At 47.1% G+C, this 19,291-nt stretch overlaps 1 protein-coding gene across 1 annotated transcript in view; it reads left to right on the top strand.

Moving 5' to 3' along the window:
* Nucleotides 1–10,916, top strand: part of ZDHHC9 (zinc finger DHHC-type palmitoyltransferase 9) — a 37,097-nt gene extending 26,181 nt beyond the window's left edge. The window contains exons 4-10 of the mRNA XM_031945242.1: nucleotides 418–576; nucleotides 3,246–3,383; nucleotides 4,079–4,127; nucleotides 5,024–5,126; nucleotides 6,495–6,598; nucleotides 8,160–8,256; nucleotides 9,365–10,916. Of these exons, the coding sequence (XP_031801102.1) occupies nucleotides 418–576; nucleotides 3,246–3,383; nucleotides 4,079–4,127; nucleotides 5,024–5,126; nucleotides 6,495–6,598; nucleotides 8,160–8,256; nucleotides 9,365–9,505 (791 nt within the window). The 3' untranslated portion in view covers nucleotides 9,506–10,916. The remainder of the gene's footprint in view (nucleotides 1–417; nucleotides 577–3,245; nucleotides 3,384–4,078; nucleotides 4,128–5,023; nucleotides 5,127–6,494; nucleotides 6,599–8,159; nucleotides 8,257–9,364) is intronic.
* The last annotated feature ends 8,375 nt before the right edge of the window (nucleotides 10,917–19,291 follow it).

Raw genomic sequence — 19,291 nt, 5'->3', positions numbered from 1 at the left:
ATTCAGTCATTTCCCCAGTTGATGAATACCCCCTTACTTTCAGGGTTTTTTTTTGCTATCACCGAAAGAGTTGCCATAAATGTTTATGTACGGAGAGGACTTTTTCCTTTTTATTTGCTCTCTGGGATGTAAGCTAGGCGTGGTATCACAGGGTGGCAATTATTTCTTAAATCATAGTAGATTAGCATGAATTGTTTCTGAGAATGTTTCAAGGATGTCCCCTGAGATCACTTGGCACAAATTCAAGGTGTTGAAAACCCAGGTTGAGAAATGCTGATTTTGGGGTTGGGGGACCGTGCCAGAGAAACTCCTCTCTCTTTTGAACAAACTTGGTAATTCCCGTCAGAAGGGTGTCGAGGACCACCGGGCCTCGTGAGTGTCGGCGACCTACAGTCTGGATCGGATCTTGTCTTTCAGAGGCGACCAACGGCACGGTGCCACAGGGTCAGCGTCCACCCCCTCGAATCAAGAATTTCCAGATCAACAACCAGATCGTGAAACTAAAGTATTGTTATACATGCAAGATCTTCAGGCCCCCCCGGGCCTCCCACTGCAGCATCTGTGACAATTGTGTGGGTAAGCGGCACATTTTGAGGGGTTACCCCGGCCAGCTTGATCCTAGGCGTGGGCGGGAGTGTTTGGGTGCCGAGAAGCAGCTCTTGGGAGGATCCATCAGCCTCACTTTACATAACAAGGGTGACAATTTTAGAGTCTAGAGAGATTTTAGAGACTGTCTAGTCCGGGAGTTCTTAACCTCTCTGTGTTTGGCATTCTGGTGAAGCCTCTGGACTCCTCAGAATGTTTTCAAAAATTCATAATTGAAAGAAATGCTCCATTTCAATTAGAGGTTAATAAAGAAGGGTCAGATTTTCCTCATCCAATTTCACAGAGTCCTTGGGAACTGGTGAGTCTCAGATTATTAATGCCCGGTCTAGTCTAACCTCATTTTAAGGAAACTGAGAAAGCCCAGATTGGGCAAGGGGCTTGGCCAAGGTCCCACGGCTAGCTTGTTGTGGAGCCAGAGATGAAACCCATATCTCTGGACTCCAAAGCCAGCCTCCTTGCACGCCACAGATATCCTGGTGAATGACGCTCCTGTGGGGTTTTTGGCTCCCCTAGCTGTGGCTGAGAAGAGGTATTGGGTTATGGGAATTCTTATGGAGAGGGGAGACTCTTCCCGATTTCCCAATTGTGTCAATCTGTACTTTTCCTTGAACTGAATTTGTTCAGAGAAGCAAGGGGGAAAAGAAAGCAGAAAATCCAAGGGATCAAAAAGGAAAAACGTGCTTACCACCAATGAAGAGGAAATTAAATCGATAATTAGGAGCTCTTTTGCCCAACTGGATGCCAGTAATTCTGATAATCTAAGTGAGATGGGTGAATATTCACAAAAATGGAGGTTGCCCAGATTAACAGAAGAGGAAATAAATGACTTAAAAGCAGTCCCGTTTTAGAAAAAGAAATTGAACAAGTTATCAGGGAACTCCCCAAAGAAGCCAGGGGGTATGAAAGCCTCTGTCCACTGGAGGGCAGTAATACCAGGCTTTACCAGACTGGTAACCGTGCATTGTATGTCTGCACCTGAGAAGTCCTTTGCCCACTGTGCCACGGCCGGCCCTGCAGCAGGTAGTGGCGGCAGTTCCAGGCCTCCCAGTTGGGTCATTGTCTAGAGGCACTTCCGTCGAGTCCCTTTTATGGCCCTGTGGCATCCCTGGGCATATGTCCTCTTCCTCCCAGGTGTGCACACTAAAGTTAGCTGGGCCAGAGGATCTTATTTGTTGTAGTACATGGGAAAAGTTGCATGGATACGGAATCCTAATTCAAAAGTTCTAGGAGGGACATCATTTAACAGAGGCCTATGTGGAATCCTTTTGGTAAAAGAGCCTTCCCCTGATCTATTTTTTGTATTCACCTAAACTTTCTGTACAGCGGGTTTACGTCAAGTTCAGAGTACACCTGTGATCCTTGTAGTATGGCAGAGTGCAAAGGCCAAAGGAATGTTGGGCAGCTCTGACACTTCCAGCTCTGTAACCTGGCTTGCTCAAGTCCCTTGTGTTTTCTGAGCCTTAGTTTGCTCATCTATAAAATGGAGATAACATTTGCATCATCTACTTTCTGATGAGGGGGCAAGGAGGGTCAGATAAGATAATGGATATGAGGCACTTGGTGAAGTGCTGGAAATGTAAACTGTTTTAATATTATAGGGTAGAGCCTGTTCCCTGTGCTGATGATACCCACCCTTCCTTGCCCTAACACAACAGCCTTATGAGAGAGTGAATAACTATTTTGGGGATTCAGACAAGGGAAGTGATTGGCCTGTGCAGCTCTTCAGTAGCAGAGGCAGGGTTAGGATGCAAGTGTTCTGGGTCTAAGACCCACGTTCCTTCCCCTGCAGCAAATGCTTTCCAAATTGCTTGATGTGATTTCTCCTGGACCCCCAAGATCAGAGGAAACTTGGGCAAGCCTCTTGCTCCTCTCTGTAAAATGAGTGTGGGAGTAGGTGATGTTGAAGGCCCCGTCCAGCTCCAAATCCCCTGGGCTTTAAGGCAGTTGTGCATGTGTGTTTTGCATGCTCATGTGCACATACATGGAGTATGGTATATTGGAGCACTATAGAAATGGGAGCTGCTTTTGTTACAAATTGTTGGTTGTGAGGTCATCCTCATTTCCCACTACACACACACACACTTTCTCGCTCTTATACAATGAGCTCTATTGTGGCCATTTGGTCAGATGAATGATCATTCTCATGACTACATTTTTAAGAGAATCATTTGAGATCTGCATAACTTGTAGATGCTATTTGGACTCTCCTCCCTTGAGTTTTTTCCTTGTAAGGAGGGATGAGATTATTCACCTTGCTTACCACCTTGAGCTGTTGTGAGGGTCAATTGACATGACAGTTTTTATAAAAATACAAAAGGGTTGTTTTTTGTTTGTTTGTGACTTGCCCAGAGTCCCACAGTTCAGGAAGTGTTAAATGTCTGAGGCCAGGTTTGAATTCAGATTCCAAGGCTGGTGCTCCATCCACTACACCTAGTCACTCTTGAAAGGTTTTATAAAATTATAAAGAACTTGCATGATTGACTGAAATTTTATTAAGTGATGACTTAGACAATGGAGTTTATTCTGTGAAAAGTGAACTCAAATAATGAGACTCTGCTAAGTTTGAGATAAATGTCAAGAAGGGGGGGGGGGCGGGAGAAGATAGTACCCTGAACTCCCTTTCCTTCTGCTCTTCCCAGAACGCTTTGACCATCATTGTCCCTGGGTCGGAAATTGCGTCGGCAAGAGGAACTACCGCTACTTCTACCTCTTCATCCTTTCTCTCTCCCTACTCACCATCTATGTCTTCACCTTCAACATAGTCTACGTGGCCCTCAGTGAGTAAAGAATGAGATGAACGTTTGGAATTTTGGGGGAGATGGTGCCAGCCCTGGGAATCTGGGACGGAGCGTCACCATGACTGGCTCTCTGAATTTGGTGGAGATGGGAATTGCTGGGAATGCTATGGGCCTTCTCACTTTATTTGCTTTAAGTCTTTGTCGAGGCTGACGATGGGGTCAGCCCAGTGTGGGGAAGGCTACGGGAGTAGCTTGGTGTATTAGAAAGAATCTGAGCGTGGAGTTAGAATATCAGGATGGCCTCTTCTGTTCCTTCTCACTTTAGACCTTATGATCAAGTTCAGATTTTTTCACTCTGCGGCCTATTGTTTTTACTCCCTGCATTAGTCTTACTGGCCGTCTGCAGGGAACATTTCTGAGGCCTGTTACGGTTCGGTTTCCATATGTCCCAAGTCTAGTCCTTTACACGTACGTATTACAGCAGTGGGGGTTCAACCTGGGGAGAGAAAAGGAAGATGGAGTGGAGGGTAGATTCCGATTCCGTGGCTGGGCCCAGTGGAAAGCCAAAAAAGCTACAGGAAGAGAAGGGAAACATTGACCCGTCGAGAGGCCGGAATAAAGGGGCCTCCACTCGTCAGAGCTGTGTCACCCAAGAAAGAAAAGGGTCCCCAGAAGACAGAGTAGGCTGCTTTTCTTAACCAAAGCACTAACTTTTCTCTACTTCTTTCTCATAGAATCCTTGAAAATCGGCTTCCTGGAGACATTGAAAGAAACTCCTGGCACATATCCTTGCTTTGACGAGACTTTTGCTTTGCGTTCCTTCCCACTTGGTTCCCCCTAATGCCTTATCTCTAAATTCCTCAGTCTCGGTCCCTTTTGGGAATTTCCAAGGCCAAATTACACGCCAAGGGTAGAAGTGATTAAAGCCACGAATGTCGGGACCGGGGGAAGTTTTAAGGTCTACATCAACCCCTCTGATTTTCTAGATGGTCAAAATGAGGCTTAGAGAAGGGGAGTGACTGGGTCCAAGTTGCGTAGCTAAGACCCATCAAAGCCAGAATTTGACCTTCTGGCTTCTGATCCCAAATTTAATGGCCTTTTCACCGCACTACTGCCTTGGTCTAAAAATGGATTCCGATGGGGACCAGCGACGCTGATCCATCCAGAGTGTAGGAAAGGAACAGGAAGGTCCCTGTAGGGAGAGGTGTTTGTTTTGTGCCCACTGGGGAGCCTTGGGGCTTTACCTTATTTCCGATTTTCTTTCTGATATCTTTTTGAAAATGTAGAGATGAAAGGTAGCAAGATATGATGGAAAGAGCTTTGGATTTGGAGTAAGAAATCTGGGATTGGTTCTTGGTTTCTTTTATCTACAATTTATTAAGAAATCATTTTGGGAGCAGGTCTCTAACCTTTTTGTCACTAGGCCTTTCTTAATCTACTCCATCCCCTGGCACGGTATCTAAGAAGGCCCGTGTTCAAATCCTGACTGTGCTGCTTCCTTTGTGACTTCTGACAGATCATTTTCGGTCTTTTGTGCCTTACATCCGCACGTTTAAAATGAGGGGGAGCTGGGCCGGCTCGGAGGGCCTTTTGAGCTCTACGGGCTTGGAACGAGATAACCTTTCGTGTCTCCTCCAGCTCGATTCAGTGAACTGCTGTGTTCCTTAACTTGGGCGCACTGTCCTGGAAGTGCTCATCTGCTTCTTCACTCTCTGGTCTGTGGTGGGCCTGACAGGATTCCATACTTTCCTAGTGGCCCTCAACCAGACAACGAATGAAGATGTGAGTTAAGGCGTCTCGGCTTCATCACGTACTTTTCCCTCTGCCTCACGGACTCTTTTCACTCAGTCCAACAGAAAAGTGGGACTTTCGAGCCCTCCGTATACATAGGTGGGCTCTAGAGAAACCCCAGCCATGGAGACAGGGAGACCCAGAAACCCTGAACCCTGCCGTACATGGCATTGTTGACTGTATTTGAAAGTATAGGCAGGTTCAAATCGGGGTGACGAGTAACGGTGGGGACCTGTTTTTGACCTGCAGAGTTGACCACAGGGAGACAGAAAAACGGTTCCCCATTAGAGATGATTTGGGCTTGAAAGATCATGGCTGGGGCTGACCTGGGCCCGCCGTTCAGATGACCTTATTCAATCCAGCAAACATTTGCTTAAGCCTCTTGTGTGCACAGGGCAATTAAGTCCTTCGGGCTGTCAGCACCAGAAACGGAGAGACCTCAGCAGTTGTAGGCAGTGGGAGGCACAGGCCCAAAAGCAATATGAGGGAGGAAGGGCCTTTCCTTCAAGGAGCTGATAATTCCGATTTGAAGAGAGCACCCCCACGGGAAAAGCCGTGTCTATATACAGAGAAACATGAAGCCGCATAACTGGAGGGAATTCCCGAAAGGGCAAAGCTAAAGGGCTGCGGCTAAACTGAGAGAAAGCTGAGTTCCGGAGAAGGGGGATGGGTGTGAATCGGTGGCCACCGGGAAGGAGGAGGGTGTTCCAGCTGCCTTAGGGAGTGTGTGAGACAGCATACAGCATATATATATATATATATGCTATATATAGTTATAATATAGTTAGGTATCATGTCCCCTCCAAAAACATGAGCTGCTCCATATAGCTGGGGATGTTGGGTAATCTGATCATCAAACACACATGCACAAGTACACATGACACACAGATGCACACGTGTTTGCATGAACACATGCACAGACACACATACAGACATGTACACATGTCTGTATATATCCCCAGCACCACGTTTAGTACTCCTGCACATAGTAGGTGTTTTAATTAACAGATTTCCAAAAAATTATCTAAACTTTTCTAGGTTTTAGGGCACAGAAAATGTTTGGTTATCCAGTTCAGTGAACATTTAGGCACCTACTATGTGCACCACAGTGCTCACTGTCGAGGGAAAAACGGTGCAAGAAATAAGTGTTTAAATAGATTTGTCGGATTTATTGCCAAAGCACATCAGGGTGGGTTCGAATCTACTGAAAGGGAGTGGGCAAAGGGTCGAGGGGAAATGAAGATGGAGAGAGTTTAAAAGATGGGACTTTGGGGAGGAGCTCAGCGAGACAGAAAGTCCTCCAGAGGCCGGTCTGGGTGTCTAGATTTAGCAGAATAAGCCTGTGCCCTTGTCTTGCAGATTAAAGGTTCCTGGACGGGGAAGAACCGAGTGCAGAACCCGTACAGTCATGGCAACATCCTAAAGAACTGCTGCGAGGTGCTGTGTGGCCCCTTGCCTCCCAGGTACGAGTGGGGCCGGTGGGAATGGACTCTATTTTCTTCTGGCCTCTTCTGAGGGTGGTGTCCGTCCTAAACCTCGGTCACGTTCTCACTGTGTGAGCCATGCTAGGTTGAGCGTAGATCGGCTCCCATTTCTGTAGCACTTTGAGGTTTTCCAAATCACTCTTCTTGAAATGAGGCTGGGAGGGAGGGAGAGCAGGTATTATTATCCCAGTGTACAGCTGGAGAAAGTGAAAATCAGGTGATTGACTTGTCTCAGGTTATACAGCCAAGTTGAAGTTTATAAGCACTGGAGTTTGCAGGCTGGGCAGCGCTGGCCCCCTTTGGCAGGCTGAGGCACTTGGGGTGAAGTGTCTTGCCCCGGGTCACCCAACCAGAAAGTGTTAAGTGTCTGAGGTCACATTTGAACTTGGGTCGTCCTGACTTCGGGGCTGGTGCTCTAGCCACTGCACTAATTAACTGTCCTGGCAAGCAGTCTTTTGAAAGCTGTGGGTGAGCTTTTTCAGAATCATGTTTGTAAATTGGAGAAAAATGCAGAAGATGCCAGAGGGAAAGTAGTTCTATTGAAGTGGAGTTATCCAGATGTACATTTTGGGGCAAGTTCAGCGATTGACCTTGTTTTGGTTGGGGAGAGACGGGGCCGCCGCTACCGGTGACTCGGTTTCAAATCCAGATTGGTCTGAACTAGATCCTCTGGGTGGAAAGGTTCAAAAGATAGAGGCTGAAATCAGGCCTCTCAGGGAGCTAAAAGCCGGGTGCCACAGACCCATGATGGATATTAGCGAAAAAAGGGATGCCCCAATTGGTGACTCTCCTGCTCTGAGCTTGCTGGCAGACGGCAGCCTGAGAGGCATTCGTGGCACAGCAGGTGCTGTAGGTGGACCTGGCTCTGTTGCTTCCCATATTGCTGTGGGGACTTGGGTAGATTTTTCCTTTCTTGGAGTTTTTCACCCTTTGTAAAGGGAGAATGTTGGAGTGGATGATCTCTGAGGTCAGTGTAAAGGTCTATGATCTTCGGAGCCCTGGCTACCTCTGAACCGATCCCTGGTGCTTGTGTCTAAGACTGGTTCGTGGGCGTTAAGGACCGTGACGCCGACTGGGTGGGAGGGAGGCTTTTGTTTTGGGGAGCCCCAGATTCAGTCAGAAAAATTAGGCTTGACTCCCAATGGTTATGTTACCTTAATTTTGCATAAAAAGAAGGGATGGCATAACTGAACAAAGAGGTCATGAAATTACGATTTCTTAGCATTAAATGCTTAATTTGGATACCTATTTCATATACTTAGATACCTGGAGTAAGGTTTCTTGGGCGAAAAGGGGTCTCAAAGGGAAAAAGTTGAAGAAGCCTTGACCTAGGTGACCCCTTCACCCGCCAGCGAATGCTTCATCCCCTCCTTACCCTACCAGGGTGCTGATGAAAGTGGAAAATATTTCAGAGCTTGCCTCAGGAGAGATTTCCAATCATGGGGAAAGAGGGGTCTTAAGGCAAGCTAGGACCTGTTTTGTTAGCCAAAGGCGGGGGAGGGGAGAGGAGAAGAGTTTCACCCTTGCCTCTCCTCCGCAGTGTGCTGGATCGACGGGGCATATTGCCACTGGAAGAAAGTGGAACTCGACCCTCAAGCACTCAAGAGCCCGGAAGCAGCCCATTTCCACAGAGCCCAGTAAGTGTTCTTCTGTCTTCCCCCTCACATAAAATAGCAGCTCCCATTTCCCAAGCACTTTGAAGGCTTGATGTGATATCGCAACCCAAGGAGGTGGTTAGTATGAGTTTATTTTTCCTTCAGAAAAAGATGGATCTTTATGTCAATGGGAGGGAAGAATGAATATTGGAGGTGACGATTCCTTTTGGGTCATCTCCTTTATGGCTTTAGGTTTTGACACCTGTAGCATCAACATTTATAATCACATAATTGCCTGAAAACCCAAGTATTATTTTCATTATACAAATGAGGAAACTGAGGTCCAAAGAGAGAGAAAGGAGTTCCAAAGGAGTTCACAAGTCACAACATCAGAGCTGGAAACTGAACTGAGTCCTGCTGCTTTTTAAGACTTGTTCTCCTTACACTTTTTTACTCTTTTTTATTGCCTTCTGTGGTACTGCCTCGTAGCTACCTCGGTGATGGCAGCTCTGGTAGAGATGAAATGGGTAGAGGGCAGACCTGGATTGATTTCTCCCCTTCTGATCTGAAGATCAGAAGTTGTCATTGGTACCCTCCCGAGTTCCTGTCCTGTATGCTGCCTGTTAACTGCTTTTGATTCGATGTCAAATTTTTACCATGTCAAAACAACTCATCTTTTTTCCCCAACCCCCCTCCCTTGCAAACTTCCCAATTTTTCTTGAGGACAGGCACCCAGATTTGAAACCTCGGGGTCATATCCCACTTAGCCAATAAGTTGCCAAGTCTTGTTGGTTCAACTTCCACATCATCCCTACCACTGCTGTTCCCACTTGGCTTCTCAGCAGGACTCTTGGCAATGGCTTCCCCATTGCTCTCCTTGCCCCCATTCTCTCTTCTCTAGTAGGTGTGCCAGACCCTCGCCCCGAGGGCCTGTCTGGGGCTCAGTTTCCTCCTCTGTAAAACGAGAGGCTTTGGTTTTGCTATAAAGGTTACAGTTACAGTAATAACGAAAGAAAATAAAGACACTGGACGCGGATGGTCTCTAAGGTGCCATGACCGTTAGGAAGTCAAGTGCGGTGGATCTAGAGTCAATCCCGATTCTGACTGTGGAGGAAACTTGTCTTTCAGCCTGTTATCTTTTCTCCCTCAGGTGGTCCCCACAGAGCCATTGAGCTCGAATGAGCTGCCCCTGAAAGCCCGTGTTCCCGAGGAGATGCAGTCCAGTGTTCTGACCCAGCAGGGTCCCGAGTCCCCGGAGACTCCCCAGGAGGCCTCTGAAGCCGACAAGTAGCTTCTCTGCGCAGCAGAGAGAGAGAGACCTGTGTTTTTCTTTAATGAGAGCGGAGAGTAATTGAGAGGGAGAAGACAACCTTGAGACAGAGGGCAAGTGAGCCATCCCTTTTGCCATTTTAATTTGGTCTCTGTTCACCCAATTCTGGATTGGAATATTCTCTATACGAGCTATTTTTTTCCTGGACTTCAGGAAGCAGCAGAGTGACGTCCATTACATATAGTAGTTTGAAACCTGGGTTTCGAGGCCCAGGGCCTCGGCGTTCCCTTCGGGTCACTTCTCTGGCTCCGCTGAGGGGACGGGAGGGAGAGTTGTTGACGTCCCGTTATTTGTCCCTGGACCAGAGGCATCCTCATGGGTTTCTGTCCATTGAATCCCTGAAGGGCCCAACCGGAAGCGATTTGAGCCCGATTTCCGCCCCAAGGAGGAGGAGAGGGATGGATGGGGACGGGGGCCGAGCTGTGACTGGCAGGCTTTTGGTGTCATCGGTGCCGTGCCAGTTCCTGCCTGTGGGGTGGGATCCTTCTATCCCGACACTTGTATTTATTAACGTAGTTTCCTTCTTCAGTCTCCCTCCCCATTCTCTACCTCTCTAACCCCCTTCTTTTGCAATTAGCTAGAAGTCAGTAGGAATAGTTAGTGAGTTAACAATTTGCAGTTTTCATAGCCCAACTCCCGACTTTGTAATGTCTGTGCCACCCTCAGTAAGAAATTGTGTGATGATGCCAATAGCTCCAGCCCCACCGTTCTCTCTGTCTCTCTCTCGAGCTCTGTCTCGCTCTTGATCTCTTTCTCTCTGACTCTTTCTTCTCCCTTTTCTAATCTCCTTTTCAGACTTTGCTCCGTTTGGGAGCAATAACAGTTAAAAAGTCTGCACTTTGGTGCCTCCTTTTCTGCAAGGGGTTTGCAAGTGTTCAGAAATGCTACCCCTTTTACCCCCCTCCCCAACTTCAAGTTCAGTCCATGAGGCCTCCGGTGGTCTCGAGTGCACAAATGAAAAAATTGAGGCACAAAGGAATGGCTTCAGAGCCGACGAGAAGGGGGAACCGGTTAACTCACCGGCCGTGGCCAGTGTTTCCTTCCTTCTCCCTCTTCCCTTAGGGCTAACTCTCATAGCACTTCTGCCGGTCTCTGTAAATGCAGAGGCCCAGGATGATCCCCCAGCCCTACCCCTCCTACCCCCCAGTGGTGGGCTGGGTCCCCCGTCCAGCATTTGGGGGACCGGTTTTCTCCAGCCCTCAGCTGCGCTTCAGGGATAAGGATTTGTGTATCAAATGCAGCTGTGTTTCTGAGAGAGTCTATGTTCTCCCCTCCCCTTCTAAATGGGGTCCTGTGGAGATGACTTTAATGGGGAGAGGGTTAACCAGGGCTTTTTATCTGTTTGAAGGTGATTAAACTGTGTTGATGCAAACTGCCTGCTTCCTTCCATTTTGAAACTACTTGGGGGTCGTGTGTGGTGGGCACAGGTGTTGGGGTGGGACCCAGGAGCTGCTTTCCCTCCACTCGCCTCAGGGTGCCATCACATGGGGGAAGAAAAACGGCCCACGTGCCGCAATTTAGGTAACCCACGGTCACAATGATGGTGGGCTGCTGGCAGAGTTGGGAGCGAGTTTCCCTTAACCGGGGCCTGAGAAGAAAGGACTTTAGACCTGGCCTGTTATGAGCACGAGCTGGCGGGGCCGCTGTTGAATGTCTAGGAGTAGAAATTGCTTCATTTCTGAGACTCTGGGGGAAAAATGGGGTGGGATTGGACTAGACTCTTGCAGCTCTCAGATGCTGTGGCTACATCTCCCAACACATGATCAAGGCTTCTGTGTGCAAGTGGAGGCTCCCAATGACAAGTGCTCTTAAAGACCTACTAAAATAGGTCTATCCGGGCTTTCCTTTGGGAACTGTAAGCAGTTCTCAAGAAGTAGAAACCTGCATTATCTCTATTTGAGACTTTGGAGCGTTCCCCCTCTCTCTCCAGCTGGGGAAAGTTAAGACCCAGGTCTTCCCAAGAGCTTGCCTCCAAGTTCTCCAAACCCAGTCTCTTTTTGTACATTACCGGAAGGCACGGCCTACTGGACTTTAGCCTGTTGCTCATGTTATTCCCTGCTCTGGACTCCGTTCACCAACTCCCATTCCCTTCCTGCTGTGAATAAGTGCTTTGGTCATCTCACAAATTGTGAGAGGAAGGGGAAGAGTGGGGAGTTACCTCGATCTAATGAAAAGAAAGAACCTCTTCCCCTATTTGGTTTCTGTTCTTCCATATTGGGCTGTTTCCACCCCAACCTCCAGCCTCCCCATCGGCCTTTCTCTTCCTTCTCGATTCTTTCATCTGTTTTTGAGCTAGCTCGTGCAGACTGCCCACTGGCTGGGATCTCAGGGGACATTGAAAGATTGATCTTTCCCACGGGAATAGGCCTAGAATTGTTTGGGTTTTTCAATAGCCGAGCCCTCTCTTCGGCTCCCTTCTACACACTCCCCCTCTCTACCTCATCCCCACCCCCTCACCCCCCGGGCAAGGCAACTCCCAAGTGTCCCACTTCCCTGTACTGGTTGGCAACGGTCCTAAAATCCCACAATATGGAGAGCTGCGGCTATTCTTGACTATTCTCTTCATGTCCAAATGGCCTTGGGATCCTTGATTCTGATCAAGATCACCACTTCTTTTGTTCTCCCGAGCTCTCCCCCCTCCAGCCGGGGCTTGCTGCGTCTGGACTGAATCCCACGCCTCTTAATCCCCACCTTCCTATTCCGACCAGATTTCTACTTGTTGCTAAATAAATTTGAAAAGTATTTTTCTTTTAAACATATGTGCCGATTTAATGTGGATTCTGCACTTTGGCGTGAATTAAGATATGTGTATTGATTCCTGTTCTACCTCTTGGCAATTCTTACTGAGGCAGGCTTGTTTTGGAAACCAATTAATGAGGCTTGAATTGGTCCGAGAAATTCATCGGGGTGTGTGTGTGTGTGTGTGTTTGTGCTTCTGCCTCATTTCTCTTCTTGTGTGTGGTTTGAGTGACCTCCCCCACCATCTGGGGGCATGGCCCCCTTCCTTTTGGGGTGAAGGGCTCTTTATGGGATTCCCCTTTGTGTCCCCTTGGATTGACTAAAGTGGTAACCTAGCAACTCTCCCACTTTTCCAGGCCTCGAACCTTTGTGAGTCAGTTTGTTCTAGTTTTAAGTGGTTTTGCTCTGCTCAGACCAGGACAATTAATTTCAGGATGATGCTTTTGAAAACCTGGGCCGGAGTCTGCAACGTTGACATTGCTTTACCGTACAAAGGGCTTACACATTTAGCTCTAACAACTCCGGGAAGGAGATGGGTACAGATGAGGAAACTGAGGCTCAGTGAGACACTGATTGAACCAGACTCGCAGCTAGTAAGTGACAGAGCTGCAATTCGAACTCCAGAGCACCCAGATTTTGAGAAGTTCTAAACTAGGAAGAGTACTTGAAGCTGGGATATGTGGGCCAGGAAGGAAAGGACTTTGGTAATCCTGACAGATGGATCTCGAGACTTTAGTACCCTGCATCAAGGGCCGGGGAGAATCACAGGTGTCAGTGGGGGAGCCAAGAGCCCCTGTGCATGGTCTAGAATGCAGAAACGGGGATTCTTCTGAGTTCCCTCTGCCCCCCAGAGCCTTGCTGCTGGGATGGACGGGACTCACTTTAAAGAAGGGGAAACTGAAATTTGTCCAAAATCACAGATGCTGAGTGGCAGACTCAGGGTTCAAACTTGGGCCTCTGCTTTCCAATTCAGGACTTTTTCTAGCACTGTAGACCCTTCTTCCTCCCTCCATCCTTCCCGAGTTGGGAAATCTCATTCTGAGTTTCTGGACTGGCATTTTCTTAGTCCCAAAGGATCCCAGATGGTTAGGAATGAAAGGACCCTTAGATATATCATTCAGCCCAACCTTCTCATGAGGAGGAGAGTGAAACTGAGGCTCAGAGAGATGGACGCTTTCCCCAGACCTATGCTTCCCCCACTTGCCCAACAAAGTGTGGCAGAAGGAGTCCCAGTTTGGCAGTCAGAGAGCTTGGGTTCAGAGCCAAATCCCACCATTCTCTGGGCTATCCTGGATCAGTCCTGTGCTATATGTATGTCTCCTTCATTTTGCTTCCTTCAGGGTTACATATCCCAACCCCATCTAGTTCTGCAGGTCTTCCAGCCAACTTGGTGACAAAGCAACCTCTACTTGCCTAAGTAGATTGGTTTATCTTCACTGGTAGAGCTTTCAAGAACCCGGTGGTCATCTCTACTGCTTCAGCCGAGGAAGCCAGTGCAAGGTCCTTGTTTTACAGAAGGGGAAACTGAGGCCTTTATTGAGGGCAATTCACCTTTGAGCTCTTGATAGCAGAGTGAAGTAGGACTTTCTAGACCCACATTGACCAGCTCCAGTGCATCGTTTTGAAAGCCTGCCATGAGCTGGGAATTCAGTGTCTGAGCCAAGAGAATCTCAACTGGAGATGCATTGGATAGAACCCTGGGCCTGGAATCGGGAAGGTCTATTTGCCTCATCTGTAAAATGGAAAAAATAACAGCAACTATCTCCCAACATTGCTGTGAGGATCAAATAAGATTTATAAAAATGTTTAGCCCAATACCTGACACTACATAAATGCTTATTCTCTTCCCTTCCCACCCCTACTCTCCAAGGGAGCTTGCAGCTCTTGAGAAGCTGTCTTCATCTTTAAGAGGTGTATCCCCTTGACTTTAGTGATAATAGTATGGTTGTATGGTTAATTATGTACCTAGAACATGGGTGTGTGTAGGTTCTGTTTTTAATAAATCTAGGCATAATATTGGCTCGACCCGTGTTTTTTTACAACAAAGTCACTAAGGTCAAATCGATCTTAGTATCATGAGATCCGGGAGTATCTTGGCTGAGGGAGAATCAATCTCAGAAAACAAGAGGCCTAAAGAGGAGAAAATACTTGTTGAAGGTTACACAGGTATTATGTGGAGGCAAGATTTGAACTCAAGATCTCTCTTTCCCCTTCTTTAAAAACGAGCTGGCTGTCTGGTGCCCCTCCCAGCTCTAAATTCTCTTCATTATATCGCTGCAAAAAAATCTTTCTAAATTCCCGACCTTAGGCCTGGAGTGACGGCTGCAGCTTTGCCTACACATAGAAAATCAGGAAGTTATCGGGTTCCCACAGATTGACCAGCCCCTTTGTGTGGGTCCATTGTCCTGGGGTCCAGATACTATATCTGGTGTGCTCCATCAACTGTGGCCATTGCCGTCCAGGGCAAGGTGAAATCCGCTCATGGAGTGGTCTAGAGTCTGTATTTAGGACTTTCCTGGAGGAGGAGACTTGATCTTGGTGTGTGTGTGTGTGTGTGTGTGTGTGTGTGTACGTACGTGTGGGTGGGTGGTGGGGGCAGTTCCTTCCCATTTGATTGTGTTATGGCCTGAATAGCCGTCACCATTGCCCACTGTTGTGTAACTGGGTAAGGTCTTTATCTCCTCCCAGCTGGGAAACCTCATTCTGAATTTCCTGAGTCCGGAATTTTCTTAGTCCCAGAGGACCATAGATTGTTAGCAATGGAAGGACCCTTAGATAGCTTCCAGTCCAAGCTTTTTATGAGGGAGGAGGAGGAGGAGGAGGAGGAAACTGAGACCCAGAGAGGCCAGAGCCAAGATTCAAACGCATGTCCTTTCCACTACGTTTCCATTGCTGTAGAACTAAGAATAGCTAATGCAGTTCCCTCTTTGAAAGAGCTAGGGCCCTACTATAAGGCAATCTAAACTCGGCCAGAGTCACAGGGCTAAGAACTGTTGGAGGTGGGATTCAAACCTGATCTGAGACGAGGTTCCTAGTCTGGTATAGGGGTACAGGCCTAGGGTGACGGCAGCAACCATTTGGTCATTGTAGCCTCTCTCTAAGGGGGGCTGCAGCCCCACAGAAGATTAGGCCGAGAGGATGAATAGTCACCGAGGAACAGAAGACTTTGGTAAAATGGGGGGCTGCTTCTCCACAGGGCCCCAGAGGAGCTGCCTCAACTTACCAGCTCAGTAATGACTGCTATGGACTCTTTGTTAGAACATTCTATGAGGCTGTGCAATTTGACCTTTTTTTTGGACCACTGTTAGAATAGTGAAAAGTCTCTAAAACTCCCCTCTGTCCTGGGTGGATCTTGGAGTGGGGGAAGAATGAGGCTAACAAGTGTAAATCCTCGAGCTGGGGATCCTTGGAGATCCCCCAGTCTAAATCTGTTGTTTTATGGAGACCAGAGAGACGAAAGAAAGGCTACACAGGTGGCAACTAGCAGATTTAGAATCGGGATCTGGGTCCTGGCATGTCCTTTCTTCTGTCACTTCACCACGATGGCTTCAGGCCCTAGTAACTTGAATTTATATAGTATTTTAAAGTTTACATCCCCCCAGGGTAGGGCCTAGTGGGTAAGAAGTGAGTACGGTAGCCAGCCTCCAAGAACCATAGGCAGAAGGCTAGCGTTCCCGAGATCACTTTCACAGGAATCCATCTAGGAGAATGTACGAGCTGGAAGGGACCTTTGAGACCATTTAATCCAACTTCTCCCCACCCTTTTCCACAGAAGGAACCTCAAGGCCCAGGGAGGGGAAGAGACTTGGCAGAAGTCATACAATTAGTCAGTGGGATAGGGCTGGGCCTTGAATGCAGCTCCCCTAGGCTTTGAGCACAGAGCTCTCTCCGCCACAACACATTGCCTCAGCCACCTGAGCAGATTCTAGAATACCTTTACATTAGTCTCCCAGGACCCACCGAGAGCTGCTTTCCTTTTTTCTTCTTATTTTGCTAATTTTTGAAAAGCTTTGTTTTTAAAATTAATTTTTAGTTCCAAATTCTCTCCCTCTTTCCACTCCCCCTGCTGTCCATTCAAAAGGCAAGAAATACGATACCCATTGTACATATGAAGTCATGCAAAATATATTTCCACATTAGCCATGTTATGGGGGAAAAAAAAAACCGAAGAAAAATAAAGTGGAAAAAAATACTCTTCGGTCTTCACCCATCAGTTCTCTGGAGGGGAATAGCATTTTTCATCATGAGTCTTTTTGAATTATCTTGAATCATTGTATTGATCAGAGAAGCGAAGTCTTTCACAGCTGATTATCTTTACAATATTGCTCTTCCTCTGCATGGGATTCTCGTTCTGCTCGCCTCTCTTGGTATAAGTCTTCCCAGGAAACCATTCCCTTCAATTGATTGCTGCCTTCTCGGTTTCCAATTCCAATTCCAATGCTGTAAGTATTTTGGTACATATGGGCTCTTTTCCTTTTTTTGATCTTCTTGAGAGAGAAATCTAGTAGTGACATTGCTGGGTCAAAGGGTATGTATGGCTTTATAGCCCTTTAGACTTCATTCCAAATTGTTCTCCAGAATGGTTGGACTAATTGACAGCTCCACCAACAGTGCATTAGTGGTGTTTATTTTTCCATGTCCCCTCCAACATTTGTCATTTTCCTTTCCTGTCGCCATCTTAGCCGATCTGATGGGTATAAGGTATCACCTCGAAGTTGTTTTAATTTGCATTTCTCTCATCATTCAAAGCATTTTTTCCTGACTATTGATAGCTTTGATTTCTTCTGAAAACTGCTTGTTCATGTCCCTTGACCATTAGCTCTAGCGAGTTCTTGCTCCATTTGCTCGGATCTTTGGGCTTATCCAACCCTAAGTTACTATGGTCATTTAGTTCTGTATACTGTGTATCTAATCGATTTCATTGATCAATCACTCTTTTTCTTACCCAGTACCAGATTGTTTTGATGTACTATTTCTTTGTAGTAGTTGGAGATCTGGCAGTGGAAGCTGCTTTCAAAGAGCTGTTGCATCAGGTCGCTACCCCTAGGGTCTTAGGCTGCTAGTCCTCATGGATTTACATAATAGGGGCTGCGGGCAGACATAGCTCTCAAGCAATTCTCTCTCATTCTTTGTGGACAAAGGCTCTGCTTTCCTAAGGTCCATGTTAAAATGTATTGTTACCTGGGAAGTGTAAAGCGAGCCCATTAATTTCGTTTTAATGCTTTTTTATGTCGCTCATTTCCAGACATACATTTCTTCTTCCCCCAGTCGAGCTCTTCTTTATTCTAGGTGAGTAAAACCGACCACTCTGGTCTTCCCATCTAATGGTATCGCAACATTCTATATTTGTAGGCCCGCATTACCCCACCAAGAGGAGTGGACATTTTTTTCTGAATTTTTGCACTGTCTTGCCTCATGTTCTTCAACCCTGGAATGGAAGTCACCATCCCCGGTGTATAAAGTACTTCTTTTCCTTCAAGTCCCATTTAATTCTGAGTGAGGGAAGCCGGGAAGAGCTCAGGTAAAGTCCTGTCTACCCTCTGCCATCTTGGCTCCCTCAAGTCCCTTTTCAGACACCACCTTTCTCATTAGTTCATTCCTGATCCATCTTACCCCAAGTGAAAGTCATCATCACTCCCTAAGACTTTTTACAGCCTTTTTCCTGGGCCTTTTTTATTGTCCTTAGCTGACTCTCCTGTCATAGTCTTGTGTTACCACTGGATTCTAATGTCTTCATTATGTCTTCAGTTACCATTGGATTACAAACTTGACAGCAGGGATGTGTGTGATTTTTGTTTCTGTATCCCCAGTACTGCGTACAAGGCAGATCTCGAATGTCCTCAGTACTTAAATGTCGAAGGAAATGGGCCCAGACAAAGGGAAGGGGAATATTCAGGGTCACATGAAGCAAGGATTCCCGATTTGCCTTTCCTTGGCATCTTTGATGGGCTGACTCTTATTCTCCCTTTTCTAGCCATTTTGTGGCGTAGCCTGGTCATTTGAATAATTTGAGCTGGCCACCCTGGGAGAAGGGAGGGGGGATTCCCAGGCCATTAGAAAGAATAGAACACTGTCACCATCCTCTGCACCCAGTGGGAGGCATCAACAAGGGTCAATGTTAACAGAGCTGGTCCCCTGTGAAGGCAACAAGTGCCATCTGCTGGAGGATGAGGAGAATAGCAGAACTTTTGAAGTCATTAGTGGGGCCAGAAAAAATGGGGGATCACCTGCTGGGAGAAGAGAAGGCCTTTGTGGAAGAAGGACCGCAGGAAGCTGGACTTTGAAAGAGCAATTAATTCAACAGAAAGAGTACTGGTTCTGGGATCAGAGGACTTAGGTTCAAATCTCCCTCTCCCCCTTTCCCCTCAATAATTACTGCTTGTGCAACCTTAAGCAAGTCATGGCAAGTCACTTCCTCTCCCTGGGCCTCAATTTCCTCTTCTGTAAGCTGAGGGGGTTGGGATTAGATGGACTTTCAGTTCTCTTCAGTTCTAGGGCTATGAACCTATTAGTAAGGGACAGTGGTGTAGTGATCACTGCCTGCTAGAAACTAAGGATTAGCTCAGAAAGGAAAGCTATAGGGGACAATGAAAAATGGCAACTGAGAGGCCTTTTCTGTTTTTCATGAACTCATAGGTAAAATTATAGGACCATAGCTTTGGAGCTGTAAGGGTCTTTAGAGTATTGAGTACAACCCTCCTCAATTTGTTTTGCAGACAATGAAACCGAGGCAGAGACCCAAGGGTCCCAGCTAGTAAGTCTCTAAGGTAGAACTTGAGGTTTTAACTGATTCCAGTGCTTCCTGTTATGAAGCTTGTGACTTCTGTGCTTTTAAGGGGAGCTGGGTGGCAACCTTTGGCAGGGGAGGAATATGTTAGATGCTGAAACTCCCAGGTTACCCAAAAACAAGATGGAGAGATCTGAAGTATACTGGACATTTGGGATGGGGAAGGAACACGGATTTTTTGTAGCTTTTTACTTCAGCTGGGGCTGGTCAGTGTGCTGCAG

This window comes from Sarcophilus harrisii, chromosome X, assembly GCF_902635505.1.
Source record: "Sarcophilus harrisii chromosome X, mSarHar1.11, whole genome shotgun sequence".
NCBI classification, from domain to species: domain Eukaryota; kingdom Metazoa; phylum Chordata; class Mammalia; order Dasyuromorphia; family Dasyuridae; genus Sarcophilus; species Sarcophilus harrisii.
This window is presented reverse-complemented; position numbering and strand designations above follow the sequence as displayed.